General features: G+C 47.0%; 10 protein-coding genes across 10 annotated transcripts; 7 read left to right on the plus strand and 3 right to left on the minus strand.

Moving 5' to 3' along the window:
• Positions 1-456: 456 nt before the first annotated feature.
• GGS22DRAFT_199185 (NAD(P)-binding protein) lies at positions 457-1,707 on the plus strand (the record flags this gene model as incomplete). The annotated part of the gene is made up of 1 exon (XM_047966255.1): positions 457-1,707. The coding sequence occupies exon 1, from the start codon at positions 640-642 to the stop codon at positions 1,705-1,707; it is 1,068 nt and encodes a 355-aa protein (XP_047820708.1). The 5' UTR covers positions 457-639.
• Positions 1,708-2,768: 1,061 nt separating this feature from the next.
• GGS22DRAFT_118772 (uncharacterized protein) lies at positions 2,769-4,820 on the minus strand. The gene is made up of 3 exons (XM_047958169.1): positions 4,320-4,820; positions 3,716-4,254; positions 2,769-3,665 (listed from the first exon to the last, which is right to left on the minus strand). The coding sequence occupies exons 1-3, from the start codon at positions 4,725-4,727 to the stop codon at positions 2,882-2,884; spliced, it is 1,731 nt and encodes a 576-aa protein (XP_047820709.1). The 5' UTR covers positions 4,728-4,820; the 3' UTR covers positions 2,769-2,881.
• A 228-nt stretch (positions 4,821-5,048) lies between these two features.
• On the plus strand, positions 5,049-7,565 carry GGS22DRAFT_158908 (uncharacterized protein). The gene is made up of 4 exons (XM_047960711.1): positions 5,049-5,351; positions 5,428-6,085; positions 6,140-6,818; positions 6,870-7,565. Exons 1-4 carry the CDS (start codon positions 5,063-5,065, stop codon positions 6,972-6,974), a joined length of 1,731 nt encoding a protein of 576 aa, XP_047820710.1. The 5' UTR covers positions 5,049-5,062; the 3' UTR covers positions 6,975-7,565.
• A 458-nt stretch (positions 7,566-8,023) lies between these two features.
• Positions 8,024-8,958, plus strand: GGS22DRAFT_186952 (catalytic protein; the record flags this gene model as incomplete). Its single annotated transcript, XM_047964527.1, has 2 exons — positions 8,024-8,363; positions 8,525-8,958. The coding sequence occupies 2 exons, from the start codon at positions 8,024-8,026 to the stop codon at positions 8,956-8,958; spliced, it is 774 nt and encodes a 257-aa protein (XP_047820711.1).
• A 587-nt stretch (positions 8,959-9,545) lies between these two features.
• Positions 9,546-9,932, plus strand: GGS22DRAFT_186953 (uncharacterized protein; the record flags this gene model as incomplete). The annotated part of the gene is made up of 1 exon (XM_047964528.1): positions 9,546-9,932. The coding sequence occupies one exon, from the start codon at positions 9,546-9,548 to the stop codon at positions 9,930-9,932; it is 387 nt and encodes a 128-aa protein (XP_047820712.1).
• Positions 9,933-11,408: 1,476 nt separating this feature from the next.
• Positions 11,409-12,842, plus strand: GGS22DRAFT_118796 (NAD(P)-binding protein). Its single transcript, XM_047958170.1, has 2 exons — positions 11,409-11,455; positions 11,521-12,842. Exon 2 carries the CDS (start codon positions 11,834-11,836, stop codon positions 12,635-12,637), a length of 804 nt encoding a protein of 267 aa, XP_047820713.1. The 5' UTR covers positions 11,409-11,455; positions 11,521-11,833; the 3' UTR covers positions 12,638-12,842.
• Positions 12,843-14,175: 1,333 nt separating this feature from the next.
• GGS22DRAFT_178884 (DNA-repair protein rad2) lies at positions 14,176-18,846 on the plus strand (the record flags this gene model as incomplete). The annotated part of the gene is made up of 9 exons (XM_047963616.1): positions 14,176-14,309; positions 14,487-14,584; positions 14,658-15,251; positions 15,314-15,548; positions 15,598-15,652; positions 15,706-15,803; positions 15,862-16,065; positions 17,716-18,277; positions 18,331-18,846. 9 exons carry the CDS (start codon positions 14,176-14,178, stop codon positions 18,844-18,846), a joined length of 2,496 nt encoding a protein of 831 aa, XP_047820714.1.
• A 473-nt stretch (positions 18,847-19,319) lies between these two features.
• On the plus strand, positions 19,320-21,268 carry GGS22DRAFT_158921 (Alpha/Beta hydrolase protein). The gene is made up of 2 exons (XM_047960712.1): positions 19,320-20,862; positions 20,928-21,268. Exon 1 carries the CDS (start codon positions 19,599-19,601, stop codon positions 20,661-20,663), a length of 1,065 nt encoding a protein of 354 aa, XP_047820715.1. The 5' UTR covers positions 19,320-19,598; the 3' UTR covers positions 20,664-20,862; positions 20,928-21,268.
• GGS22DRAFT_118841 (uncharacterized protein) lies at positions 20,753-21,268 on the minus strand. Its single transcript, XM_047958171.1, has 2 exons — positions 20,928-21,268; positions 20,753-20,862 (listed from the first exon to the last, which is right to left on the minus strand). Exons 1-2 carry the CDS (start codon positions 21,234-21,236, stop codon positions 20,842-20,844), a joined length of 330 nt encoding a protein of 109 aa, XP_047820716.1. The 5' UTR covers positions 21,237-21,268; the 3' UTR covers positions 20,753-20,841.
• A 1,453-nt stretch (positions 21,269-22,721) lies between these two features.
• GGS22DRAFT_186960 (uncharacterized protein) lies at positions 22,722-23,930 on the minus strand (the record flags this gene model as incomplete). Its single annotated transcript, XM_047964529.1, has 1 exon — positions 22,722-23,930. One exon carries the CDS (start codon positions 23,928-23,930, stop codon positions 22,722-22,724), a length of 1,209 nt encoding a protein of 402 aa, XP_047820717.1.
• Between the last annotated feature and the right edge of the window lie 1,018 nt (positions 23,931-24,948).

The raw sequence follows: 24,948 nt of genomic DNA on the forward strand, positions 1-24,948 counted from the left end.
GGTGTAGCTCGTTTGCAATTCCTCCTAGATAGATATCTGATAGCGCACATGAAGTCATTGTGAAGTTTATATCAAAGGATTTATATATCTTTGAGATATCGTAGAATCGATCCTAGATAGGAAATATAGATCACGATGGTCGCATCCGCTACGACCAAAGAGGCATCACGCAAGCGATTATTGGGTTAGGTGAAGAAACTAGTTGAAGTAGTTGTGCCTAACCATCCATCGCTTTTCGGAAAGATGGATTATCTGTCACTAGTTATATTTCGCACCATCGTTTCAAGATTCCAAGACGAACAGAATACTAGAAACGTGGGAATGATGTGAGGCGGTCAATGTCGGACCGAAATAGCACGAATATTGTTGCACGTGGTGCGCCGGACCTATGTCTTATTCTAGATATTTAGATCCGTTCTCAGCCAATCTTTCGAAGCGATAGTCTCCTTCGGGGCGGGCTATCGCCTAAAGTGGGCACGCACACTTGCGGTGTGGGTGTGGATAAACTAGTATCGGTATAGCTAATACTAGTATCTCTATAGCTCCTGTGATTCAAGTTATATACCTGGAGTACCGAGACTTGGGGGAGCAAGGGAATTCAAGATCTATCCCCTAGCAACTCCCTTGACATCAACGACAATGGCCTCATCAACGTCTTACACCACCAAGCAGTGGATCCTTGCATCGAAGCCTGTCGCCGCTCCGGTGCTCTCGGGACCTGATGCGACATTTAAACTGGAGACCGTCACGCTGCCGGCATTGAAGGACGGCCAGCTCTTGGCTAAGGTGCGATATTTCTCCAACGACACCGGCCTGCGAAATTTCATTCAGAGCACCGTCGCGCCCGAGCGCTTCTACGTGCCTACCGTTCCCCTCGGCTCGCCTATGAGATCCGGCATCATCGCGGAGGTCCTCGAGTCGAAATCGCCGAAACACAAGGCCGGAGATCTCGTCCTGGACTTTCATCTGGGACAATGGAGTGAATTGGTCGTGTTGGAGGGGGAAACCTCTCAACAACTAACCCCGCTCCCCAACGGTCTCCCCCTGACGCACTACCTCGGTGCTTTCGGTGCATCCGGACTAGCAGCTTACACCGGATTGGTCTACGCGGGAGGTGCTAAGGCCGGAGACACGATTGTGATTTCGGCGGCGGCAGGCGCCACGGGATCCATGGCTGTACAGATCGCGGTAAAGCTGCTCGGTGCGAAGCGCGTGATTGGAATCGCCGGGTCCGACGAGAAGTGCGCGTGGGTGCGCGATCAGCTAGGCGCGCACGCGTGCATCAACTACAAGAGCCCGACGTTTGTGGAGGATTTGAAGGCTGCGACGCCGGATGAGGTGGATGTTTACTTTGACAATGTGGGAGGCCATGTGCTAGATGCCATGCTCACTCGCGTGAAGAAGCACGGGACAATTGCGGTGTGCGGTGCGGTGGCTGGATACAACTCGGGCGGATCGATGTCGTTGAAGAATTGGTTCGAGCTTATCTCCTGCCGGATCACTATCCGCGGCTTCATCATGCTGGATTATATGGACAAGGCGCCCGCGATTCTGCAGGAGCTTATCGGAGCTGCTGCGGACGGGAGGATAAAGTTAGGTGAGGGCGAGACGGTTGTGGAGGCGAAGATTGAGGAGCAGCCTGAGATATGGATGCGGTTGTTCACCGGTGGAAACCAGGGGAAACTATTGACAAAACTGATAGTTTAGAATAGGTACCTATTCATGGATGGAGGTTTGTACTGCATGCCTACTAAGAGGTTAACATTATTAATAAACGTAATATGTGATCGTATTTGAATTTGAGAGTTTGGTTGATGGCTTACGTCCGTTGCTACATCATTCTTCATCCATAATGTTATTCACGAGACAAACGACTTTGTTACTCTGTGTAGGTATTTACTATAAACTTGGGTCGACTCTTTCAGTCGATATAGCACCATGATTTCTCTAAGATAATCCTACGTTATTTATCGAGAAAGTGTAGATGCTATAAGACGTATGGAATATAACTGGGTTGTATTATTAATTTAGCAATGTTACTAAAAACAAAGACTCGCTTGCAATGTTTCTATATATAGCCTTCGTTAAGGGGCAAATTGAAGATGATCCTTACAAAGGGTGCTAGACAAAGGCAACACAAGCTACAAGATGTTTAAAGAGGTACGCCCCCACCCATATTTCCATTTACACAGATACTAATTACCAATAACCATCACAAACTATGAAATCAAACATAAAACTTACCGTATACGTCGTTACTTCGACTATGAGCGAAGCGCTAGCATAGACAATCGAAGCCGGGAATCAGTGATAAGAATCCGCTGTTGGACTAATGTCTACGCGAGAGCTTACACGGAGGGAATGGCAGCAGAATAACCATAGGCGTCGCAATCGACTCATCAGAACAGAGCGCCTTTTGAGGGAAATCGACCTATATCTCGAACTATTGTGTCACATGGGTGCGCAAGCGCAAGCGCAGGAATCTGCAATTGGAACTGGATGTACGTTTTCCGTATAAGATAATAAGTGCCCGGGTGGGTGTCACTAATCGCCCATAGTTTGGGTAGTTCGTAACCCATTCTTAATAGACCTTGAAGGTGTTTGAAGGGTCTAAGGGATAAGACAGAATGGGTTATGCCAAGTTAAAAATATGATAGGGGAAATAGGTATTTGTTCAATAAAGTGCTGTTAATGAAAATATCATCCTTCCAATATCGTTACTGCTGGAATATTAAGTGGCTGGGAATCTACGCCCTGTACTCAAGGGGTATATATGTAGGTAGGTACTATTTACGAACCACTACCTAGAACTAATTAGCAACTTAACCAACTAATCAACCAACATGATACTCATAACCTGCATCTATTTCAACAGTTATCATTACCTTGAAAGATGCATTTGGCAATTCTCGAGGGGCCGGACGACATGTCGCCACATTTCCTTTCTCCAATTCTCAGGTTCGGCGTTACGATACCCCTCAAAACACCACTTGATCGCTCTGTCAAATTCAGAACCTGCTTCGTCGCTTACTTTTTCATTCCACCGTCGAGCTGCGACAACGTCAAAGATGAACTTTTCCGACTCATTATTTCCAGCAGGACATTGCCTGCGAATGGAATGCTCTTCCAGCAACTGACCGAAGCATAGTTCCAACAAGACGATGCCGATTAACTCGAAGGGTCCAAAAATCTCTGTGTTCTCTCTTTTATTGGTAGTATTGTCGATCATTGGTGGCTTCTGTCGCTGGTCACTGTTTAGTCTGGAAGAAGTTATAAACGAGTGTTTCAAATATGGTTGGCCTGAGAACAACACATCGGAAGTTTTCTCATCGCCTATGAACACGATGTCTGACTTTTTCCATGAATAAGGCAACCAAGGAGTTTCGAGCAGTTGGATGAATGATGAAGCAAGAGTGAGAGCGAGAGCATATCGTTTTCGGCGACTTGGCGGTGACAATACCTCTCTTTGAAGGATCTGATCCATTGTAACACTATTGAACTTTTCGCTCTGCTGACGTGATAATCTGCATACATAGTATTTGTAGTCTTTCTCGGTAAGATAACCATAGCATCCATTATCGTCTGAAGTCAAAGACCTGCAGAGACAAGGTATCTCTTGTTCAAGCCGAGGAGCAATTGGAATGGATGCACATTCTATCTCGGGCCTAGCATTGGGTTAGCTTTAATAACATTAATGAGGGAAATCCCGACTAACATTGGACTTGCCGGAACTACTTGGTTGTTGATTTTGCCACCTTTTTTTGGTGCTGATCTTATTGGGGTGGTTTTTTGACAATGCGATTGAAGAACAGTAGCCTTTATGCTTACTGGTGGCCTTCGGCAATGAGGATCATTACCCTCTGTTATCAAAGCGCTCTGTATGTGCCAATTCGATGCCGATTTTTGGACAAACAACATGTTGAATTCGTTCTTATTAGTAGTTCTATGCTGGAGTAATAACTCCGTCGGGTGCTGACCTGTACAGCAGCACTTCCATGCAGACGACATAGCTTTGAATAAGGCATTGGCATGAATCCAGGTGTTACATAAGTCTACACAGGATGATGGGTTGATAGTCGGCATCGTCGTATGAAAAGATTGCGGTTTATGATATACCATATCTAGTATCTTCTCAAGCTGTGAATTGAATCGTTCGAGCTCCTCGAAATGCCTATTTCGAGCGGCTTCACCCATGCAAAACTTGAACCTGTATATTAGGTTATCTTTTGAGAAAGACTCAGAAATTCGCGGTTCCTAATGTCCGCAATCATCAATAATGTCCATCTAAATGTTCGGGTTGCTAGCTGATAGGCACTTACCGGGTTTTCGAGGTGGTCCTGCAACGTAGAATTTGGCACTAGTTTGCGTTTGAGTTCTTGAATGACGTTGTTGATTCCCTCAATACAAATTATGAGAAGTTCAGACATTTCACCTAGTCGCAGTTGCAAAAGGTCCGCAATATCCTGGTCGACCCAAGAGCTGCCCCCTGGATTAGATAGTAAATAGTTCATCTTATCTTCATCCGCAATCAAAGGTTGCAGGAGTCGCCTAAGATGACTCTTAAAGGTCACTTGGGCGAACGAAAGATGAAATTTACACTTGCTGTATTCGAGTCTAATCTCATGGAAGAGATGGAAGCGCCTAGAAACCTCATCATATCCCTTCAGAGCCTCAAGAGCTAATGGAAAGGCGGCCAAAACAACGCCGATAATCTCAAAACCTGACATTGGATATGGCTGCACGATGAGGGTATGCCGTAGAATGTACTAAGCAGGTAATTGATATAATTAGGAAGAAATTAGGAACAACTAAGCGATAACATCTAGTGTGGATTGATAGAAAACAAAAGTATGCCAGAGCCGAGAATGAATATTAGGTACATGGCAGGTAAGTGAGGGGTTTATGTCTCATAACACGTCACGATGCATATATTATATCCAATCACGCATCTTCAGCATTATGGACATACAGAGAGAGATATCTAGATACTCTCCTCATGCTCCGTCTTTTGTCTAGCCCCTCTTTTGCATAAAATGTAGCATCTGATTCAATCCTTTCGAAGATGTATGACTTTACACAGAATAGAAGTATCTCTGACTTGAGCCAACTTGTGAAAACTGATCTCTCTGATCTGAAAGAAGGATTGGAAGGAGATAGAACTAATAAACTTCTAGTACAACCTAACATTCTTGAAGATGCGTTGGATAGATTCTTGCTCTGGGCCGGGAATACGGGAGCACTTCAGGAACCGACGAGCATGCTTTCCTTAGACCATCACTTGTCTATAGCACCCGAAATCTGGGAGCAAACATGCGAAGTTCTCAAGGATCTACTTGAGGCCATTAATGATTGTAGGGTGCATATAATTACTTAGTGCTATTATAACTACCTACTTAGGTACCTACTAATCAATACTTGCCTATTTAGTGGCAGCAATATTTAAGGGGAGACAGCCTAATCGAGAGCTCCAAAATCCCGTTATCCAGTACATCGACACACGTGTCGATTATCTCGATATTCCCTCCTCTCCCGAGCCATCAGATCTAGATGAAGCACATGCCATTGTGGAGGTTATATTACAATACATACAATCTCTAATCAGAATTGGTAAATTGATCGAAAAAACTAGTCCTAGGGATCGATTTGAGCAAGCTCTCCAACGCATGAACTGTTTGTTTCCGGCTTCCTTTGACGCTACTCATGCCAGACATACATACCCCAAACTATGCAAGTCCAGTACACAGACTCTTGTGGAAAGAATAGGAAATGCGAATGCAAAAAGGAGGAAGTTCATAAAATACTGTCGCGACCACAAGGCAAGACTAGAAATCGAAGATGACAGAGCTACAAAGCAGTCGGGGGAAGCCACCACGCTACACCCGTCTAGATCTGCTCAATTCACCCATCCAGAATGGGATACAACAGAAGACGAGGATAGATCATCGCTAACTACAGCATCGACCACGTTTGAATCAGCTGAAAGTTATACACTGCCAACTCTAAGAGAATTATCAGCTGACTCCGAGCCATTTGAATGTCCTATATGCTTTACTCTTCAGTCTTTCTCGGGAGACAAAGCTTGGAAGTATATTATACATACCTACATCGTCAATTATTGTTCGTAACTAACACAGTGTAGGCTCCACGCTTATTGTGACCTTAAAGCATACGTTTGTACCATAGGAGGGCCGGAATGCGAAGACGAACTATTCGCGAATCGAAATGCATGGTTTCAACATGAATTAAAGGTCCATCGATCAAGATACGTATGCGGCCTATGCGGAATAGATAGCGGCACCAAAGCAACTATGATATATCACATTGAATGTGCCCACAGAACTTTGACGGCGGAGCAGATCCCGGTTTTGGCTGAGGCAGGACGAGTGGTGCCAACTCAACTCGATGCCAGAGACTGTCCGTTCTGCGATGAATGGGCTAGGGAAATAATATCCAGACGCCTCGAGAATAGCCAGTCTCAGACACATACTAATGGTCAAACAGTTGTCTCGAGGTCGCGGTTCAAAAGACATGTAGCTACCCATCAAGAACAACTTGCAATATTCGTTATATCTACAAATGTTCTTGCAAAGGAAGTGAACAACCCCATTGTTACCGGCGACGACATAGGCAAACGACAAAGCGAGCAAGATGATGATCATGCCTTAAACGTGGATAAAACAGCGTCTATTAGTAATGCCCCCGGGATAACTAATAATCGCGATAGCGCTAGCAGTGGAGGAGATGGTATCCATATAAGTCACATCCGAAGTGACTATGTGGCTACGGGGAAACCAGACAGTTCTTGGAGATGGCAGTGTGTGAGTTATAAAACATTAAATTTTATTTAGTTAGAGCTAACCAATTTGGAGTGTTCCTGTATGAGATCAAATCAATCTTATATTTACAATAACGGTTGTACGGAATGTGGACATCGGAGGGAGGATTCATGTTGTGAAAGTTACGTTGCTAAGTAACGGGAAGCCACTACCAGAGTTTAACGAGGGTAATTAGACGGGAAAAGGTTCTTAGTTTTTTTTGCCACTTCTAGAATTCAGATTGGGAAGATCAAGACTTTGGCCGTCATGGCCTTTGGGGGGAAGTAAGGTCTGTGGCGACGACGGTTGCACTCGGCCAAGCCCGAGACATAGGTATGGCCCATACTCCAGTGCCAGTCCAGATATCCAATACCGCACTAGTCTGGCTATAGAGAGGGGATCCGCGTAATTGGCCGTCCATGGTTAACAGCCAAACCTGGTGCTGGAGGTCTAGAGAATGAGCTGAGTTCTTCAGCAGCTTGGACTCGGAAGGGCATACCAAGCCTGTCCTGCTCACTCTACATGTGATATTCACAAATTGGTGTCTATCTCTTGGCGATAAATTAAGGGATAATCATGTAACCTTACATCAACATCCGGCTGCGTCATTACGTAGACTCCGAGGTTGCTATCGTCGGCCATTTTTGCGACTGTTATATGGTTTCGCCCACTAATAGGAGAAATCATAAATCTGGATAGGATTCTATTTATGCGCGGCTTTCCTTAATAAATATTGAGCCTCTTTTTACGGGTCCACGATAGGAGGTACATGTAACCTAGGCCGCTGTAACTATAGTGTGCTATAGCGCACCCAAGCCCTGTAGCTCACTGTAGTTAAAATGGGTCCAGATTCAGGCTCCGATTACGTAAGTGCTATTTCAGGGGTATGTGGAGTTTTAAGAGCCCTCACTGCCCGTGTAACCGCTATGTTGGTGTTGGTTATATTTGTTACACAACTTCCCCTAGCCAGCTTATGATTCTGCTTCCAAGGTTACGGTCGCCTTTACCCCGCCTAGCCTTGCTCACTACTTTGTCCCCTACCTTAGGTACCTAGCCAAGGTCGAGACTACTTGACGCCGTCCAAGTGACTGAACTGTTTTCCATCGATTCAACTTCTCATGCACCACTACCTAGTACATATACTCTCATCGTCCCCCGTTTCCTTAACGACCTTAGTAAATTGGAAAAAGATTGGAAAAAGACCCGAGATGGGTTCACCCACGGAATCTCCTACCATTGTCATGGTCCAGGGGTCTTTTCAACTGCCAGACGCATACTATAAACTAGACGATGCCCTCAGAGCTCTCGGCTATCCTGTTATTCACCCACCCTTGCCAAGTCTGACTGACCAGGAGCAGCCGGACTTTTCCACTAAATCTTTGACTGACGATGCACTTGCCATTCGATCCGAGGTCCAGCGCCTCGTGGAACAAGGGAAAAAGGTGTTTGTTGTGATGCACTCGTATGGCGGGCTCGTGGGAACCGAAGCCGTGACCAGAGACCTGTCTTTCGATGAACGACGACCTGCTGGCCTTGCTGGCGGCGTTGGTAGGCATCCCTAGCCTGCATATCTCCCATTGCTTATGTACCAACACTGGTCACCACGACGAGAGCAACAAGTTTATAGGCCATCTATATACTCTATGAGGAACCATACATCTTCCTTGTAGGTCAATAGAAGAAAGAATTGCTAATTAGGGCTCCTGCAGTACACTTGTTCTACTTTGCTGCATTCATCCTCCCTACGGGCCAGTCGGTGCTAGAAGTGTTTGGCGAATCCCCAAACAATGACGTCAAGCCAGATGGCCGATATACGATAAAGAACGCGGCTAACATACTCTACCACGACCTTCCTGACGCCGAGGCACAAGAGTGGGAATCGAAGATCATCGACCAGTCTTACGCAGCACAGAAAACCAAGATGACCAACGACGCTTTTGGCTTTGTCAAGTCCACTTACGTTGTCTGCGAAAACGACCGTGGTGCGCCCCCAATGTATCAGGAGAAATTTGGCGAGATGGCGGGATCTAAGATCCAGAAGATCAGCTCCGGTCACTCGCCTATGCTAAGCCATACGGCAGAGCTGACGAGAATGATAGATCAAGTGGTGAAATCTGTTATCGAAACAGGAGCTCAGGTCTGAGTGTCGGCTCCTTTGATCTACCTGTCAGACATCGGTCTTCCTCCAGGTCAGTAGCTAGAGGTCTATGGGATCGGGATTCGGCCCGTTGAGTCCCCGTGAGGGTCCTGTTGGCCGCTAGTCCTAGGAGCAGGACAGACAAAGAGCTTCACCTGTATGTATACCGTGTTCTCCATAGCGAGAGTAGTTAGGAGCTCTTCGCGCAACAACGTCGTTGTTTCCCAGTCTTTTGGTTCCGCCTCGTGACACCGTCTCTATTTCCACCCCTTAGCTAAATTTCCTGCTACATCATGGTATGAAGCGTACTGTGATCTCGCAGTTAGCCCCGGGGGACAATTCTTCCATGAACTGAAAAGGTTGCATCGGCAGTACGGTAGGCATTAGCTGGTGCTATTCTACCTGCAAAAGCTGACATCAATCTCAGGACCAGGAATCCGAATCAACCCTAATGAAATTCACGTGGAAGATTCTGCTCGGGTCGATACATTGTACTGTGGTCCTGCAAATGTGAATCAATCCATATAGCCCGACCTGCAGCTTCGGCTAAACCAGTCTAGGGCTTTCGAGACAAGTATCCTCCTGCAGCACACATGACTGGTACGCCCAAAGGAAGTAGGTTGACCATCTGGTATCCTTCATTCGCTCCAAATTCTGATTCCTTGGCAGCTTTTGGCACTCTTGCTCATGATACACATCGACGAAGACGCGCAACCATCAGCCCGCTCTTCTCCAAGGGTGCTTGTGCTGCATCCGAGTCGAACATATACAAGAACATCGAGTTGCTGCTAGCCTATGTCGATGACCAGATTCGTACCACAGGAAGCGCTGAGATGCGGAAAATCTATCTCGCCTTCACAACGGATACGTTAAGTGACCACTGCTTCGGACGTTCCACCGGCTTGTTGCTCGATGACCAAGCGGCATTGAACTGGCAAAAGACTATCAAGGCAGTCGCTATTGTCACGAGGCGGAACTAAAAGACTAGGAAACAACGACGTTGTTGCGCGAAGAGCTCCTAACTACTCTCGCTATGGAGAACACGGTATACATACAGGTGAAGCTCTTTGTCTGTCCTGCTCCTAGGACTAGCGGCCAACAGGACCCTCACGGGGACTCAACGGGCCGAATCCCGATCCCATAGACCTTTAGCTACTAACCTGGAGGAAGACCGATGTCTAACAGCTATTCTTACGCCACTCGTTGAGATGTCCTTTACGGCCCAATTTGTTCGATGCTATCCTGTCAACCAGCTCGCTGCCAGATTCAGAGAGGTCATACGACAGAATTTCGCAAGAAGGTTTCGTAGCAATTGTAGCCGGCAGACTCCGGATAATTGCGAGGAGGTTCGGATTCCGGATGAGCTGGAGCTCACAGCTAAAGTCTGTGTGCATAGGCGCTGCTGGCATAGAAATCGTTACAATTTTTGGACAAACACTTGTTATATTCGGAGCTAACAGGTTTAAAGTGTTCTTGCGGGGTGGGAACGGATCTATAATATATTTTCTATTCGAGTTTGTATTGAATGTAGACATATGAGGATGGATTCCTGTTGTGAAACTTACTGGGTACATTGCCGAGTACGTAGTGGGAAGCCAGGCAGGTGCCTATTAAATATTTTAATAGTATTGTGGTGGATCTGAGGTTCGAGCGTGCGCTTTCTGATTGGTTGAAAATCATACTGGTACGCTATTACGACCAATAGCGCAAGTACAAATTAGCAAGAGGCTTGTATTGTTAGAGATACAAAAGAGGACGACTTGAAATATAAGGGGATATCATACGTACTAGCAGCATCCTAGACACTCCTACCGCGTTCGCCTTTATTAAGGTACCAGCATATTCGCTTATGCAGTGTGTAGCACTATGCATGCAGTATGACGTATGAGTCTTATCCATAGCGAAGAGAGGGGTACTCCATAGGTACCTATGAGCTAGAGTTTAACCTCAGCATTTCCCAAAGCTGTCAAGTTCCCTAAAACCTGCCAGTTTAATAAGCTCGTGACTGATAACCTTATTAGCGAATTAACAGGAACCAGACGTCGAATTAATAAATGGATGTTCCTGGATTGGTAAACCTTCGACCGTTCCCCCATCGTGGGTCCTATCAATCCGGGGTGATGGGATAATAATTGATTAATCCCCCCTCCCCGGGAATTCTCCACGTTACCATCAGATGCATTGCCTATCTACCCACTAACAACCCACTATCTAACTCCCCACCACTTAAGGTGCTTTTTTACATTCGAAGCTTCTTGAGCTCAAGCAAGTCCTATCGCAACGGGAGTCTCAACCCTCCGACGAAACAAATTCATAACCGACTTCTCAGGTGGCATTTCTTGAGATTACGTACCTAGTACACAGCAAATTGATTCTCAATTCCAGCTTCCAGTTCGAGGAGAAATGCTCCGGCGGATATGGGCCGGCAGATCATCCAGGTTCCCCGACCGCTCTTCTAATACGACTCGGGATAGAGTCGGAATATCATCTGCTGGCTAGCATGGTGAGACCTACTTGCATAGCTTAGTGTATGTAAAAGGCAAAATATCGCTGACAGCTGAACGTTAGTGGTTCGCATATTCACCCCAGCGCGTCAGTGACATCACCCGCTGCTCGGACACGCCAAAGTATCTCAACGATATCCACTTGTACCCACATATCCCCAGCAACTATTAGCAGGAGACTTTTTCGAACCTTCCTACCTTGGGTATATATAGAGAGTTAAGGTGCTCTAGGATGGACTATGTAACTTCTAATTGTCTTTATGATTTAGTGTCTTATACCCCCTCTTCGTATCCCAGCGTCTTTTCAATTTCCAATACTTGGTGATACTCTATCAGACAGTACCTACTCAAGAGACTAAGCCGATCAAGCCACAATCATGCCTCAACAAATACCAACACAAAGCAGGCTACTTGACCTCTTCAGCCTAAAAGGCAAGGTCGTCATCGTCACCGGTGCCTCCGGTTCTCGAGGAATGGGTCTCGAAGCTGCCCGGGGTTGCGCTGAGATGGGCGCCGACATAGCCATCACATACCTGACACGGAAGGAAGGGGCCGAGGAGAACGTCGCGGGATTAATTAAGGATTACGGCGTAAAAGTCAAGGCCTACAGCTGCGACATAAGAGAATTCAGCGCGTGCGAGAAGCTCGTCAGCGACGTGTTGAAGGACTTCGGCCGCATCGACGGGTTCATCGCCAACGCCGGCGCGACGGCAGACGGCGGCGTCATCGAAGCCACCAAGGACGAATGGGACAGGGTTGTGGCAATCGACCTGAACGGCACCGCCTACTGCGCCAAGGCCATCGGTCCCCACTTCAAGAAGCAGGGCCACGGCACTTTCGTCATCACCTCCTCGATGTCCGGTCACGTGGCCAACTTCCCCCAGGAGCAGACCTCTTACAACGTCGCGAAGGCCGGCTGCATCCACATGGCCAAGTCCCTCGCTAACGAGTGGCGCGACTTCGCCCGCGTCAACTCCATCTCCCCCGGGTACATCGACACCGGTCTGTCTGATTTCATCGAGCCAAAGACTCAGGAGCTGTGGTATTCTACCTTGGTCCCCATGGGCCGACCGGGCGTGGCTAAGGAGTTGAAGGCTGCCTATGTGTACCTCATCAGCGATGCTAGCTCGTATACCACCGGTGCTGATTTAGTGATCGATGGAGGATATACCTGCCGATAGATGTAAGGGGGGTGGGTGGCTTTTCGCATAGACACCTAGATCTGCGTCGCATCTTTGGCATCCTTGACATAGAGTAGAGCATACTAGATCATTGCTTTGGCGTCAGATAGAAGAATGCACTGGGTATTTCTTACCTCAATGAATCACATTTTGGCTTAAGTATCCTCAGATTCTGTTGGGTCATTTCTGATGTCTTCTCTTGATTCATTGGTCGCGTAGTGGTTAGAACTCGTGGTCGTGCTTTGGCCATGCACAGAACAAATAATGCGAGTAATTTCGAATCCCGCCGCAAGCCACTTAATCAACTAGCTGATCTAAAGCCTTTTCTTCAGGGTGTATTAGAGAAGATATGATTTAGGGAAGAGACAGGAGATAGAATAGATGACTTAACCAACCATATATTTACTTAACTAGGTAGGTAGGTACCTAGTATGTATTACATGGAAGAATGCCATCTTCAAGACAAGTGATAATTGTTCTGCTATGTGAAATGATGAGGTTGTGTTCGTACGCTGTAAGTTAGTGAATCCTACCCCAAATATTATTACTTAATTAAGCCCCACTCTACCATTGGAGCATTTGTTCGAGTTGATTCCTTTGTTTCCCCCTCAAACTAGCGTTGTAACATTCTAGATAATAATTCAAGTACAATCCAGGCTTATTTAAGCAATTGCGACGTTTCGCGTGACCTTGCTTAACTCTGAATTATGAGTGTTCTTAGATTCTAAGTTCGACCGGTTCCAAGCCTATCTCAATCCCTCCATCAATTAAGCTTTGTAAAAGGGGAGCAGTCACAGTCAACCCCCACTCTTGATGTTTTATCTTATCTGTCCAGGGGGCCTTGGCCCTTGGCTTTAGATCGCTGGGTCAAGATTGAATACTTTTTCCCCTCTAACTCACCAATCCCATCGGCTCGACCCGCCTAGCCGGCATTGTCAGTCAGCGCCATTTGGAGCTGTCTAGCTGCTTAATAATTCTCCATATAGACAATCAGCTGCGGAACTACCTAGAAGAGTGGTGCAGCTATGGTTATAATGCAGATCTTTTACTAGGATCAGGATATGGTTATCTGAAATGCGATGGTGGTGGCGCAAACTATTGAGATTCAGAAGCCCTGGAGGACACGACAAATTTCAAATATATTTATTTTGTCCCGCTTGTCAACAACGCGACGGACTACCTTCACCCGAGACTGTTCCACAGCGAAAATATAAACTAGCCATCGTATGTCACGGAAAAAATCTTATCACAAGTGACTCAACGTGGTGGATTAGACTGACGTAAGGTCGGTCTAGCTATCAAAAGGTAGTAGCGCGGGTAACGAATCTGGACTTCGGTGGAGCCGGAGCTTGGAAGTATTTTCTGATTCGGGTCGCCACTGTCTCATTCGATAATTACTTCTGTCTCAGCCCCGAACATATATCTGGAGTTTCCCGGTTTCATTCCGTCCGACTCGGACTTGCCTCATCTTTAATTGGAATTTCACTGTTCTTTTAAAGCTTCAGTCTCGTTACACAATGGCGACTGATACGCCGAATATGTCCGATACGAAGATCCAAGTGCAGGATACCGATGCGGAGATCGCTGCGGACCCGACGTTCGGGGTTGATGAGAAGAAACTCTTGCGCAAACTGGACTTGCATATCATCCCTCTTGTGATGCTTCTTTGTTAGTCGCCCGATGTTATTGCTATGCACTCAATAAACTCTCAAGCTTGAAATCTCATATTGATTACTATAATGGACCAATTTACTAATTTCAAATAACAGACACTTTCAGTTTCTTGGATCGGTACTTTACACTCTGTTACTTATTCAACTGATGGACATCTTGCTGATTTCTCCTTTAGTGTGAACATCGGAAATGCGCGTCTCTATAGTATGGAGAAAGACCTCGGGTTGGTGGGGAATCAGTTTCAAGTAGCTGTCTCTATCTTCTACGTCACATGTTAGTCATTCCTTTCCGAATAATAATTGACCTATAGTACCTGGTGCCGTTTATGCTGACCTCGATTACATAGACCTGTTGTTTGAGGTCCCGTCAAACTTGGTACTCAAGCCTCTGACCCCCTCACGATATATCTCCTTCGTCGCAATCGGCTGGGGTATCATAGCCATGTGCACCGGTTTCGTCCACAACTACGGCGCACTCATTGCTATACGCCTAATCTTAGGAGTTGTCGAAGCTGGTCTCTTTCCAGGGCTTAATGTGTACCTGACTTTCTTCTACACGAAGCAGGAACTCGCTTTGAGAGTTGGCTACCTCTTCGTCAGTGCCGCCATTTCTGGTGCGTTAGGCGGTTTGCTGGCTTATGGCATTGGTCAGATGGCGGGCGTCGCCGGGTATAGTGGATGGAGATGGATTTTTATAATCGAGGGGCTCCCTAGTATCTTGATAGGCGTTGCGGCTTTCTTCCTTCTCCCTAACGATATCGAGCATGCCTATTTTTTGACACCCGAGGAGAAGAAATTCGCTGCGGCGAGACATCTGCGCCATTATGGATTCACGGAAAGCGCGCTGAAATTTAGCAAGAACGACATGATGGCCGCATTTAAGGACTGGAAGATCTGGTTGTTCTGCCTTGGACAATTTGGTGTTGATACCATGCTGTACGGTGAGTTTTGGACTCCACATCATGACTTATAGTAATGCGGTTGCTGACTTGAGAACTGCTAGGATACTCAACATTCTTGCCAACGATTATTCGCGGTCTGGGAGAATGGTCGACAGCAGAGATCCAGCTTCTCACTATTCCATGTTACTTCGTTGGGGCCGTGACTTATATGGGAATTGCATTCCTATCTGATCGCATGCAGATGCGCGGCATTTTTTGTGTTATTTTTGGCGCTGTCAGCGTAGTTGGATATGGTGTGCTACTTTCAGATTCATCGGCAGGCGTACACTATTTTGGGTACGTAAATCGTGAAACCTACTACGCGAGTATTACTAACGGCATGAAGTTGTTTCCTCGTCGCCACCGGACTCTACGTTATTGTTGGCCTTCCGTTAGCTTGGGTTAGTTTCCATGTATCCCCCGCAATCGGGTAATGACGACTGATAGAATTTAGTTACCAAATAACACACCACGGTACGGCAAACGCACGACGGGTAACGGCATGCAACTCACATCTGGCAACACTGCAGGGATCATGTCATCATTCATCTAGTGAGTCAACAATGATCAAACCTGATTGTAGTTGAACGGCTAACTAATCCTTTGCTAGTCCTAGTACGGCTGGACCGCGTTATATTACGGGGAATGCTGTTTCTCTGTCTCTTGTAGGGATGTCTACCTGCTTATTTGGCTTCTTGTGGTTTTGGTTTGCTCGCGAAAATAGAAAACGAGACGAGGGTCACATTAAATCTATTCATGAGGGTTTATCGGAAGATGAACTTGCTGAGCTTGGAGATGAAAGCCCGAGATTTAAGTATACCATCTGAGATATCAGCAAGAATTGAGTTAGGATAAGTAGGTATCTTCATGATGAACGATCAATATAGATACCCCAATAGAACTAGCGACGGCGTTTATTGAGATTGCTATGATGCTTATACTGATGTATTAGGTACACTTATCTGTTATTGTATGGTAGGTAGGTAGGTATCATTGATTTCAGTGTTAGGATGAAGTTGATAGTCTTCTTCTCCTACCTGCGGTGTAACTTGCTTCGCGGAACTCAAGTTCCCCCTTAATCCAATTCCCGACTCGCTCCAGGTCTCTGGTAGTAAAATCTACGAGAGTGTCAAGAATACGGTCAAATGTAATAATGCCTTCATCATCGGTCAAATTTGATCGAGCCCGTTTCTTTCCTTTGTTTGGATTTCTCTTTTTGCCTATAACTTACATATTAAAGGGGGGTGAACGGTTGTTGGATCTAAAGAAATCTCACCTGTGTAAAATGAACAGTTGGTGGCCGTGCTTGAGAACTGGCAATTGTAACAAGCGCTATTGAAAACCTCTGGACCTCCAGAAACGCATTCCTTACATGGACCTTTCGATCTCCTATTCATGCATTGTTGGCATGGCTCTGTATTGACTTTATCAAGTGTGAGAAACGCAGCGAAGGCTGACATCCTTTGCTGTCGGCTTAGCTCCACGTTGGGCCAAACCTTACCCCCATTTTCTCTAACTTCTTTCAGTTCAATTAAACGTTTGATTTCCTAAACATGTTAGTTAATAGATATAAATACTAGAGTGAGGTTTAATTTTCAAACCTTTCCTCCTTCTATATAATCTCTCACGTCTTGTTTATCGCTCTTGCGGAGTTGATCAACGATCCAAGTTGTCAATGCGAGACTGTTCGATTTATCGACCGGCTCAACGGCGTTTCCGTGATCGAGAGGGACACCCAACCACTGCCAATTCGAGAGCGGTAGAACACCCGGCACTCCAGGTATTGGGACGGTTCTACTAAACCGTTCGACGCTCCACATTATAGTAAACCAGTATAAAGGTATGGAAAGCAGTTTCCAATGATTTATGTCTTATTTGATTTGATTTGATTTGATAATATTCGTGTTATCTCTTAGAAAAATTTGACAATTGGACTACAATGAAGAAATTACTACCCCATAACGCTTAGGCCACTTACTCCTGAGCCCTAGAGACACCTAACTGTATTGGGTAATTATGCACCTAGCTTCGTGCTCCCCCACTTTTCGGGATGGGAAGGCGCGTCGGCGTGTTAATTAAATTTAGGTCGCGTCAGTTTCGCACCTATCGTGACATCACTCCACTTAAACTTCTGCCTTTCTCATCTTCTGTAGGAATTAATAAAGTTTCCCCAAACTTCATTCTCTTACTTCCGAATATCAAGACAACCTACATTGGGATATCGCGGGAAGAAGCGATCATGGGTATCAAGGGCCTTTTTCCAATCATCAAAGATGAGGCTCCAGCTGCCATCAAGGAGGGTGAGATCAAGAATCAGTTCGGTCGCAAGGTCGCTATTGTGAGTATTTGAGTATCTCTTACTAGTTAACTTGTTTAATCGCCATGCTAACATAATCGTATCAGGATGCGTATGTATAAACCCGTACTTAATCGACTGAACGGACAAATACTAATTCACGAGCAGTTCTATGAGCATCTACAGTTTCTTGATCGCAGTCCGTTCCGATGGCCAACAACTCACGAACGAGTCCGGTGACACAACATCTCATCTCATGGGAATGTTTTATCGTACCTTACGGATAGTCGACAATGGCATTAAGCCTCTCTACGTGTTCGATGGTGCACCGCCCAAATTGAAGTCAGGTGAATTGGCTCGTCGTTTCCAGCGAAAAGCAGAGGCCAAGGAGGGACTCGAAGAGGCCAAAGAGACAGGAACAGCCGAAGATATTGAGAAGTTCTCTCGCCGAACTGTCCGAGTTACGAAAGAGCACAATGCCGAATGCCAGCAATTGTTGAAATTGATGGGCATCCCCTACATCATTGCCCCGACCGAAGCAGAAGCGCAATGCGCCGCCCTCGCCAGAGCCGGGAAAGTCTTCGCAGCAGCTAGTGAGGATATGGATACTCTATGCTTTGATGCTCCAGTTTTATTACGCCACTTGACCTTCAGCGAGCAGAGAAAGGAGCCTATTCAAGAGATCCACGTGGATAAGGTCCTCGAGGGATTGAACATGGATCGTAATCAGGTTAATTCAAGTCACCCTATAACTAAACGTGGGGTGGGAGCTGACCTAAATAGTTCGTTGACCTCTGCATCTTGCTCGGCTGCGATTACCTCGACCCCATTCCAAAAGTCGGCCCTACCACTGCCCTGAAGTTAATCCGACAATACGGCACACTTGAAAAGGTTGTCGAATACATTAAGGGCGACTCCAAGTATACGCTACCCGAGGACTGGCCTTTTGAAGATGCTCGAGCTTTATTCTTCGAGCCCGACGTTCGCAAGGCAGATGATCCGCTTTGCGACTTCAAGTGGGAAAAGCCAGATATCGAGGGACTTGTCAAGTTCTTAGCGATCGACAAGGGTTTCAACGAGGACAGAGTCCGTGCTGGCGGTGCAAGATTGGAGAAGGCCACCAAGAGCTCTCAGCAAGCCCGATTGGAAGGCTTTTTCAAGGTTATCCCGAAGACAGATCAAGAGAAGGCTACACACAAGCGCAAGCTAGAAGAGCAGAATGAGGCTAAGCGGAAGAAGGCGAAGGAGGACAAGAAGGAGAAGGCCAAGGCTAAGGCGAAGCCCCGTGGAACGGCATAATAGCCGCTCGTCATTGAGGTGTGGTAAATGATGTGTCTGCTTAGGAGGTTGGACCATAAAATATGTGTTGCTATCTAAGATGGGTTTACTTGATAACTGGCGTTGCTGGCTTTGCATCAAAATCGGAGTTTATGGCGATGGGTGGATAAGAAGTCATGCTTAACAAGTATGAATACCGGTGCTTCTGGATGTTGCTGATGAGGAATATGCCATATTGTTGGTATCGCATTGGGCTTAACCTACAGCTCAATTGATGTGTGTTTGTTTTTTACAGAAAATGTGTGAGAGAAACTACATGATACTAGCAACTGCGCCCTGTCACTAACAACGGCACCTACTTCGTAGTTCAACACCTAACATGGATAAATCGGATCGATGTGAAAATTCGACTTCAATTCGTATTTCAACCCCCTCGTTAGTATGTATTATGCAAGGCTAATTAACATGCCCGTTTGTACCTAACTTAAACTGCAGGAGAGGATACGGGAGAGTGTTATGCACGACGCCCCTTAGCTATCATATATACGCGAGTAATGAACCTGACGGTCGATAAACTTACATTCAATTTGCCTTTTATCGCGAACAGCTATCATAGGGGCTACTGGAATAAATATCAAATCTTAACAGGACGTCTGTAGCATAGTCATAAGCTATGGTGAGTTTTAGGAAGTCACGAACGTCCTGCCAATTATCAACCCGGAGCGTCGACGACACTCAGAATTTCAACACACACTTATCCCACACCAGCAAAAATGTCTAGCCAAGCAATTCCCAATACCGGAACTAGATCAACCCTCGTCCCATCCGTCAAAGCATTTCTAGACGAGCACCCCAACCTACATCTAGGCGGGAAAGAAGACTTTCACGCGGAGCGGCGACACCATCTCGAAATCTTCGGCTTTCACAACCTGCCCAAACAGGCACAAGCACCCATCGGCCACGTCCACTTCGATGGCGTGCGCGGCCGTCATGGGACTATTCCTGTGCGCCTATTCTACCCGCGCAGCTACAAGAACGGCAGTAACAGCAATAAAAAGCTTCCGGCACTAATTTACTTTCATGGCGGGGGTTACACCGTCGGCAGCGTAGACGAATTCGAAAATGGTCTACGCCTGCTCGCCGAAGCCGCAGACATCATCACCATCGGCGTCGAATACCGACTAGCGCCCGAATGGCCCTTTCCCACGCAACTCGACGAATACGAAGACGTGCTCTCCTGGACGCGCAGCGCAGGAGGCACACGTCTCGGAATCGACGCCTCACGCGTCCTCGGCGGCGGGGACTCCGCAGGCGGGAACATGACCGCGGGACTGTCCCTGCGCCTCAAAGACGAGGGGAAGGAGCCATTAAAAGGACAGGTCCTACTCTACCCCGAGGCAAGACTCCCGTTCGACACCCCCGCCGCAAGCGAGAATAACTCAGGCTATTACCTCGAATGCAACGGCATTTTCAGCTTCGCAGACCACTACCTCCCCCGCGCGCCGTTTAAATCCGGCTCCGACACCCAGGACGTCGGATACACGTACTACCCCCCGGCGCACCGGTACGTGTCCCCTGGCATGCAAGCGCCGGAGAAACTGGAGGGGCTACCGCCTGCTGCGGTGTTCACGTGCGGGTTTGATCCCTTGCGTGATGTGGGGGTCGAGTTTGCGGGAAAGCTGAGGAAGGCGGGGAATCGGGTTGCGTGGATGCATTATCCGGGCCTGACGCATGGGTTCTTGCAGATGGCGCCGTGGAGTAGGGATGCGGCGATGGCGGTCGAGGATGTGGGAAGGTTGGTTAGGGAGTTGAGTGGGCGGACGGAGATGTTGAATTGATTTCAGGGCCTGTAGGACTTGGTGGCTTCTAAGGATCTAGGACCCGGCTACTGGCCCTGGAATATAAGGGGGTTCCGGAAGAAGCACCTGTAATTCAATGTACGACGACCCCATGCTGCTCTGTAAACCTGAAAGGAAATACTGGTTACTTTGTAGGCTAGTATTCAAGCTACTAATATCAGATATAGCGGAACATGTTCTATAAGATGGGCTATTATCAGCAAATCTAAGCACTAACTTAGTGGTGCTTTAGGGGTCACTCACTTGCTTTACGCTTCGCTTCATCGCTACAGGTTGTCCATTCTCGCACTCCACTCCGGCCTCTCCACCATCCCCAGAAAGACCAGACATCTTTCGCTGAAGTTCCGCATCTAGTTCTGCCATGGTTTTCTTTTTCGCCGGCTTAGTGATAGGCATTTCTTTCTCCTTTGCGGGATCCTTCCCGTGACCAGACGTTGCTAGCGGAGAATGTGTCTGTGAACTGACGGAGCGACGATGATTGATAATGAAAGTTTCTAACAGTGGCGAGTTTAGAATTCGATTAATAACCGAGGCTTGCATAATTCGTTGCATTTTGTAGATGTGATGAAACTCAAGAGATTGACTTTTCGTTTGTATGGAGACTGAAGTTCAATTATGTAAGAGCAGGGAAGTGCTTACGTACTTGATGACATTATGATATGTATTTATGCAGTATTATTACTAGTACATCTTTATATACATAACTTTGTATAACTTTATATTCTTCTTTTTATACGAATAAAATCATCCCCCTTTCTAATTTTTTCTTTTTCACCAGATTCATCAAGATAACCAACTTCTTCAACAACCTCACCTTCACCTGTCTGTTCTTTAAACCCATCCCAATATCTATCAAGCACCTCTCCAGTTATATCGTATGCCGAATTTTCATCGATTTCCTCCCGTCTCCTTCCCTGGATTTTTTCCAAGTGAAGTCTTTGCACTTCGCGTGAGGATCTAACTTCGCTAGGTTAAAAGGTTATCCATGATGATTGAGTTTTTTCCTTTGATTTTCCAATCTGGGATTGAATTGACAGTTTCTATACAAAGTGACGGAGGTTTGAAAAGTGACTCACATAGAACACTATCAGCCATTATCCTACAATGACATCTTTGCTATAAAGAACACCAGTTCAGACTCATACGTATTCATCAATCTACTCTAAAAGTATTAAACCAGAGACATAAAACATGTTGATATGAAATTAAAGGAGTTGAAACGCCTAGGAGAAAGAACTCCTTGCTACGGCGTCTGCAAATCAAAGTGCCGTTGACCGAAATAAAAGAAATGTTTGAAGAAACAAGACGATACGAAGATATACCCCAAAAACGATGAATTAATCAATTCCAGGGGGTATTGGTGCTTGCATCTTCATTATGCTGAAAGGAGATTGTATCGGGGACGGCCAACAGGAACTCAATGATCATTACCATATATCCCAACAAGCTTATCAGTCAATTGTGGCCAATTCACGTTCTAGTACAGTTATTTCTATTCACATATCACAAATCACAGTGCGCAGCTAGCGAAAGGCTCCCAAGTTACAGCAGGGAAAGGCCATGTATTGTGCAATCTAGATAAGGAACTACATATCCTTTTAAGAACATACCGGTATGTCGTCCGAATATGTGAGAATGTGATAAGAAGATGGAAAAAGTGTAAGTAGAAAAGCCACTAGAACATGGGAATCGAGCTCCTAACCCAACGACCAAGTAGTGGGACCACCATCACCACTGCGATCCTCATCCATTTCCTGGCCCACCCAGAGAAAGGATCCGTATGGGTTCAAGGGGGGCTGGCGACCACATCAGCGGAGGTCGGCTTCACCCCCGTCATCCAGTTCGGCTGGCTGTCGGCCGACCACGAACCCCCACAGCCTTGTACCTGAGCGATCAAGAAGGTTGTGTGGTCGGCCAAGTTTCCGACAATAATGACAGCCAACACCGAACGCGGCCATATTGCAGACCCGCATTCACACATCCACCGATGTGGCGAAATGGATGAAGTGAACCCATACGGCGCCTCTAGGTTACGGCCTAGTCCTGGGCGCAGGGATCCACGCCGAAGTGGACAGAGACCTGGCTCCAGGCGCAGAAGTCCACCGGGTCTAGGTCCGAGCGCAACTTCTCGCGGTTGATGGCCTGGCGAGCGCTCTCGGCCTGGCAGCGGTAGCTACCGAAGCGCCACTCCTGGCGCGTGCGTGAGCCGTGGGTGGCAAGCGTCAGCACCAACTCTAGCTCGTACTTGAACTTGCTCTGGAAGAAGGCGCCTAGGAACCGCTCGTTGACGATGCTGCTCGGCCCCTCGATGTGCAGCACCCGGCAGTGCGGCCCCGCTGCGCGGGGTGTCGACTTGATCCGGTTCATCCGGAGCCGCGGGACGTAACCGCCCACGGAGAACTCGCCCGCTTGGGACTTGGCCATGAGCTTGTCAAGCCCGGCGCGGTCGAAGAAGACCAGCTTGGATGCCGCGGTGGAGTGGTGGGTTCCACTGGTGTAGTCTTCGTTGGTGTAGACCGGGGGGTTGATGACTGCGGCGTATATCTTGCCGCACCCCCGGATGGTACCCAGTAGTAGTTGGTGGGTGCAGTCGGGGGGAAGGTTGGTCAACCAGAGAGAAGTTGAACACTGCTCTGGGATGTTGGCGGACTGGTTCGACCGGAGGAAGATATTCCCTCCGTAGTTGGCGGAGATACCGGTGATCTGAAGCTGTCGATCCCAGACGGAAGGGTGTAAGATACTCCGGGTGTAGTTATTCGAGTATCTACCCATAGGGACGTATCCCTCTTCGTGCTGTCGAGCCTGCCGAGCAGCTACGGGAGGTCTTGCCTCATATCCGGATCCCCATAGGATCGGGGCAGGGCCGTCCGACGGAGGGGAATGTTTCCGAGGAGAGTTCCGCACTCCATCGGCATCGGCCTGTGGGGCCCGAGGTGGAATATGATTTCCACCACTAGGGGCGGTCGTAGCAGGTGCTACACTATTGAGGCCAAGTGTACGGTGCTGCGGAATGTCCGCGTCACCTCTAAGCTGACGCGCATTGGTCGTGCGGGTAAGTGGCGCTGTAGGCCAGCGACGGGCCGGGGCTATCCAAGCCCTATGGCTTGCGATGCGTAGCGGAAACGATATAACGCCCGGGTCATACTCGGGGATGGGCGATAGTCCATATAGGGCTAATGGGCTTCGCTCATCTTGGCCATCGCCGCTGGAGGGCGAAGGGGTAGCTTGGCCTCGGGGAAGAGACATCGTGTCGGAGACGATAATCAAAGGAGGAGCTGCTAGTAGAAGCAGAAACTAGTGAATAAGTTAGACGTTGGTGTTTATTTATGAAAGGGTAGTTCGTCTATGTGGATAATGAAGAAATAAAAAAAATAAAAGTCAAAGGAAAATTGTGCGGTCGGTGACGAGACGCGTCGCGTAATAGAAAGTGTGGTGTAGTACAAATATTGCAGATGGGTGTAGGTAGGATACATACTTCGGTATTGAGAAAGCAGGATATGATCGAAGAACGAACACGGCAATTGAAATGCAATTGGCGTTGTCTAGATATAGAGTGATAGATGTTATTTCCTTGTGGGCTGTGAAGGTGATGACGAGGAATGTAAGGACGTAAATGAAGGTTCGTATGATAGGATAGAAGTAATGGATGAAATGGCTGATGTGAAAAGGAAAAGACGAAGAAGGAAGATTGGAAATGTTTGAAGGAGAGACTTGAGGAAGAAATATATAGGGAATAGATTCACATACCTTGTAGTGTGCAGGATTTGTAAATATCTTTCACAGGCAAGCGGCATGTGAGGAGCTATGTTACTACCGTGCACTGAAAGTTGTTGAGTAGGAACAAGTAGAAGTTAGGGAAAGAAGGGAAGACGAAAGATGATTTTGATGAGGTCTGGGAAAACCTGTAGCGTCGAAGTTCCCGTTGATTTTATCCCTAAGGCTGTGGGGGCATGGACAGAAAGTGTTCACTAGTAAAAAACCGTTGCTTAGGAAGGTACCTAGGTATGTATTCGAATTCGGACACGAATGGTGTGGGTCCTTTCCTTGATTGTACGGGTGGTGACTGAGGCTGTAATCAAGATGGCCGTCGTAGTGTTCGAAACCCCACTTCAGGCCTTAGGGGTGCTTAAAAGAAATTCAGTTTAGGGTGGTTACAACCGTATATATAGACGGTTAACATAGATGCCTAACTAGCATGTTTACCTAACAAAGTATTCTGCGACTTGCGTAGTCGTAACTAGATGAGGCCAGTAGCTATTTCCAA

This window comes from Annulohypoxylon maeteangense, assembly GCF_022496945.1.
Source record: "Annulohypoxylon maeteangense strain CBS 123835 unplaced genomic scaffold GGS22scaffold_5, whole genome shotgun sequence".
Lineage (NCBI taxonomy): Eukaryota > Fungi > Ascomycota > Sordariomycetes > Xylariales > Hypoxylaceae > Annulohypoxylon > Annulohypoxylon maeteangense.

Excerpts from the sequence above, each read along its gene's own strand:
- GGS22DRAFT_118841 (XM_047958171.1), bottom strand. The coding sequence starts at position 21,236 with ATGCAACGAATTATGCAAGCCTCGGTTATTAATCGAATTCTAAACTCG. Across the intron at positions 20,863-20,927 it reads TGAAGCGAAGCGTAAAGCAA|AACATGTTCCGCTATATCTG; the intron begins GTGAGTGACCCC and ends CCCATCTTATAG.
- GGS22DRAFT_118772 (XM_047958169.1), bottom strand. The coding sequence starts at position 4,727 with ATGTCAGGTTTTGAGATTATCGGCGTTGTTTTGGCCGCCTTTCCATTA. Across the intron at positions 4,255-4,319 it reads AGGACCACCTCGAAAACCCG|GAACCGCGAATTTCTGAGTC; the intron begins GTAAGTGCCTAT and ends TGCGGACATTAG. Across the intron at positions 3,666-3,715 it reads GTAGTTCCGGCAAGTCCAAT|GCCCGAGATAGAATGTGCAT; the intron begins GTTAGTCGGGAT and ends ACCCAATGCTAG.
- GGS22DRAFT_118796 (XM_047958170.1), top strand. The coding sequence starts at position 11,834 with ATGCCTCAACAAATACCAACACAAAGCAGGCTACTTGACCTCTTCAGC.
- GGS22DRAFT_158908 (XM_047960711.1), top strand. The coding sequence starts at position 5,063 with ATGTATGACTTTACACAGAATAGAAGTATCTCTGACTTGAGCCAACTT. Across the intron at positions 5,352-5,427 it reads ACTTGAGGCCATTAATGATT|TGGCAGCAATATTTAAGGGG; the intron begins GTAGGGTGCATA and ends TTGCCTATTTAG. Across the intron at positions 6,819-6,869 it reads GTTCTTGGAGATGGCAGTGT|TGTTCCTGTATGAGATCAAA; the intron begins GTGAGTTATAAA and ends ACCAATTTGGAG.
- GGS22DRAFT_158921 (XM_047960712.1), top strand. The coding sequence starts at position 19,599 with ATGTCTAGCCAAGCAATTCCCAATACCGGAACTAGATCAACCCTCGTC.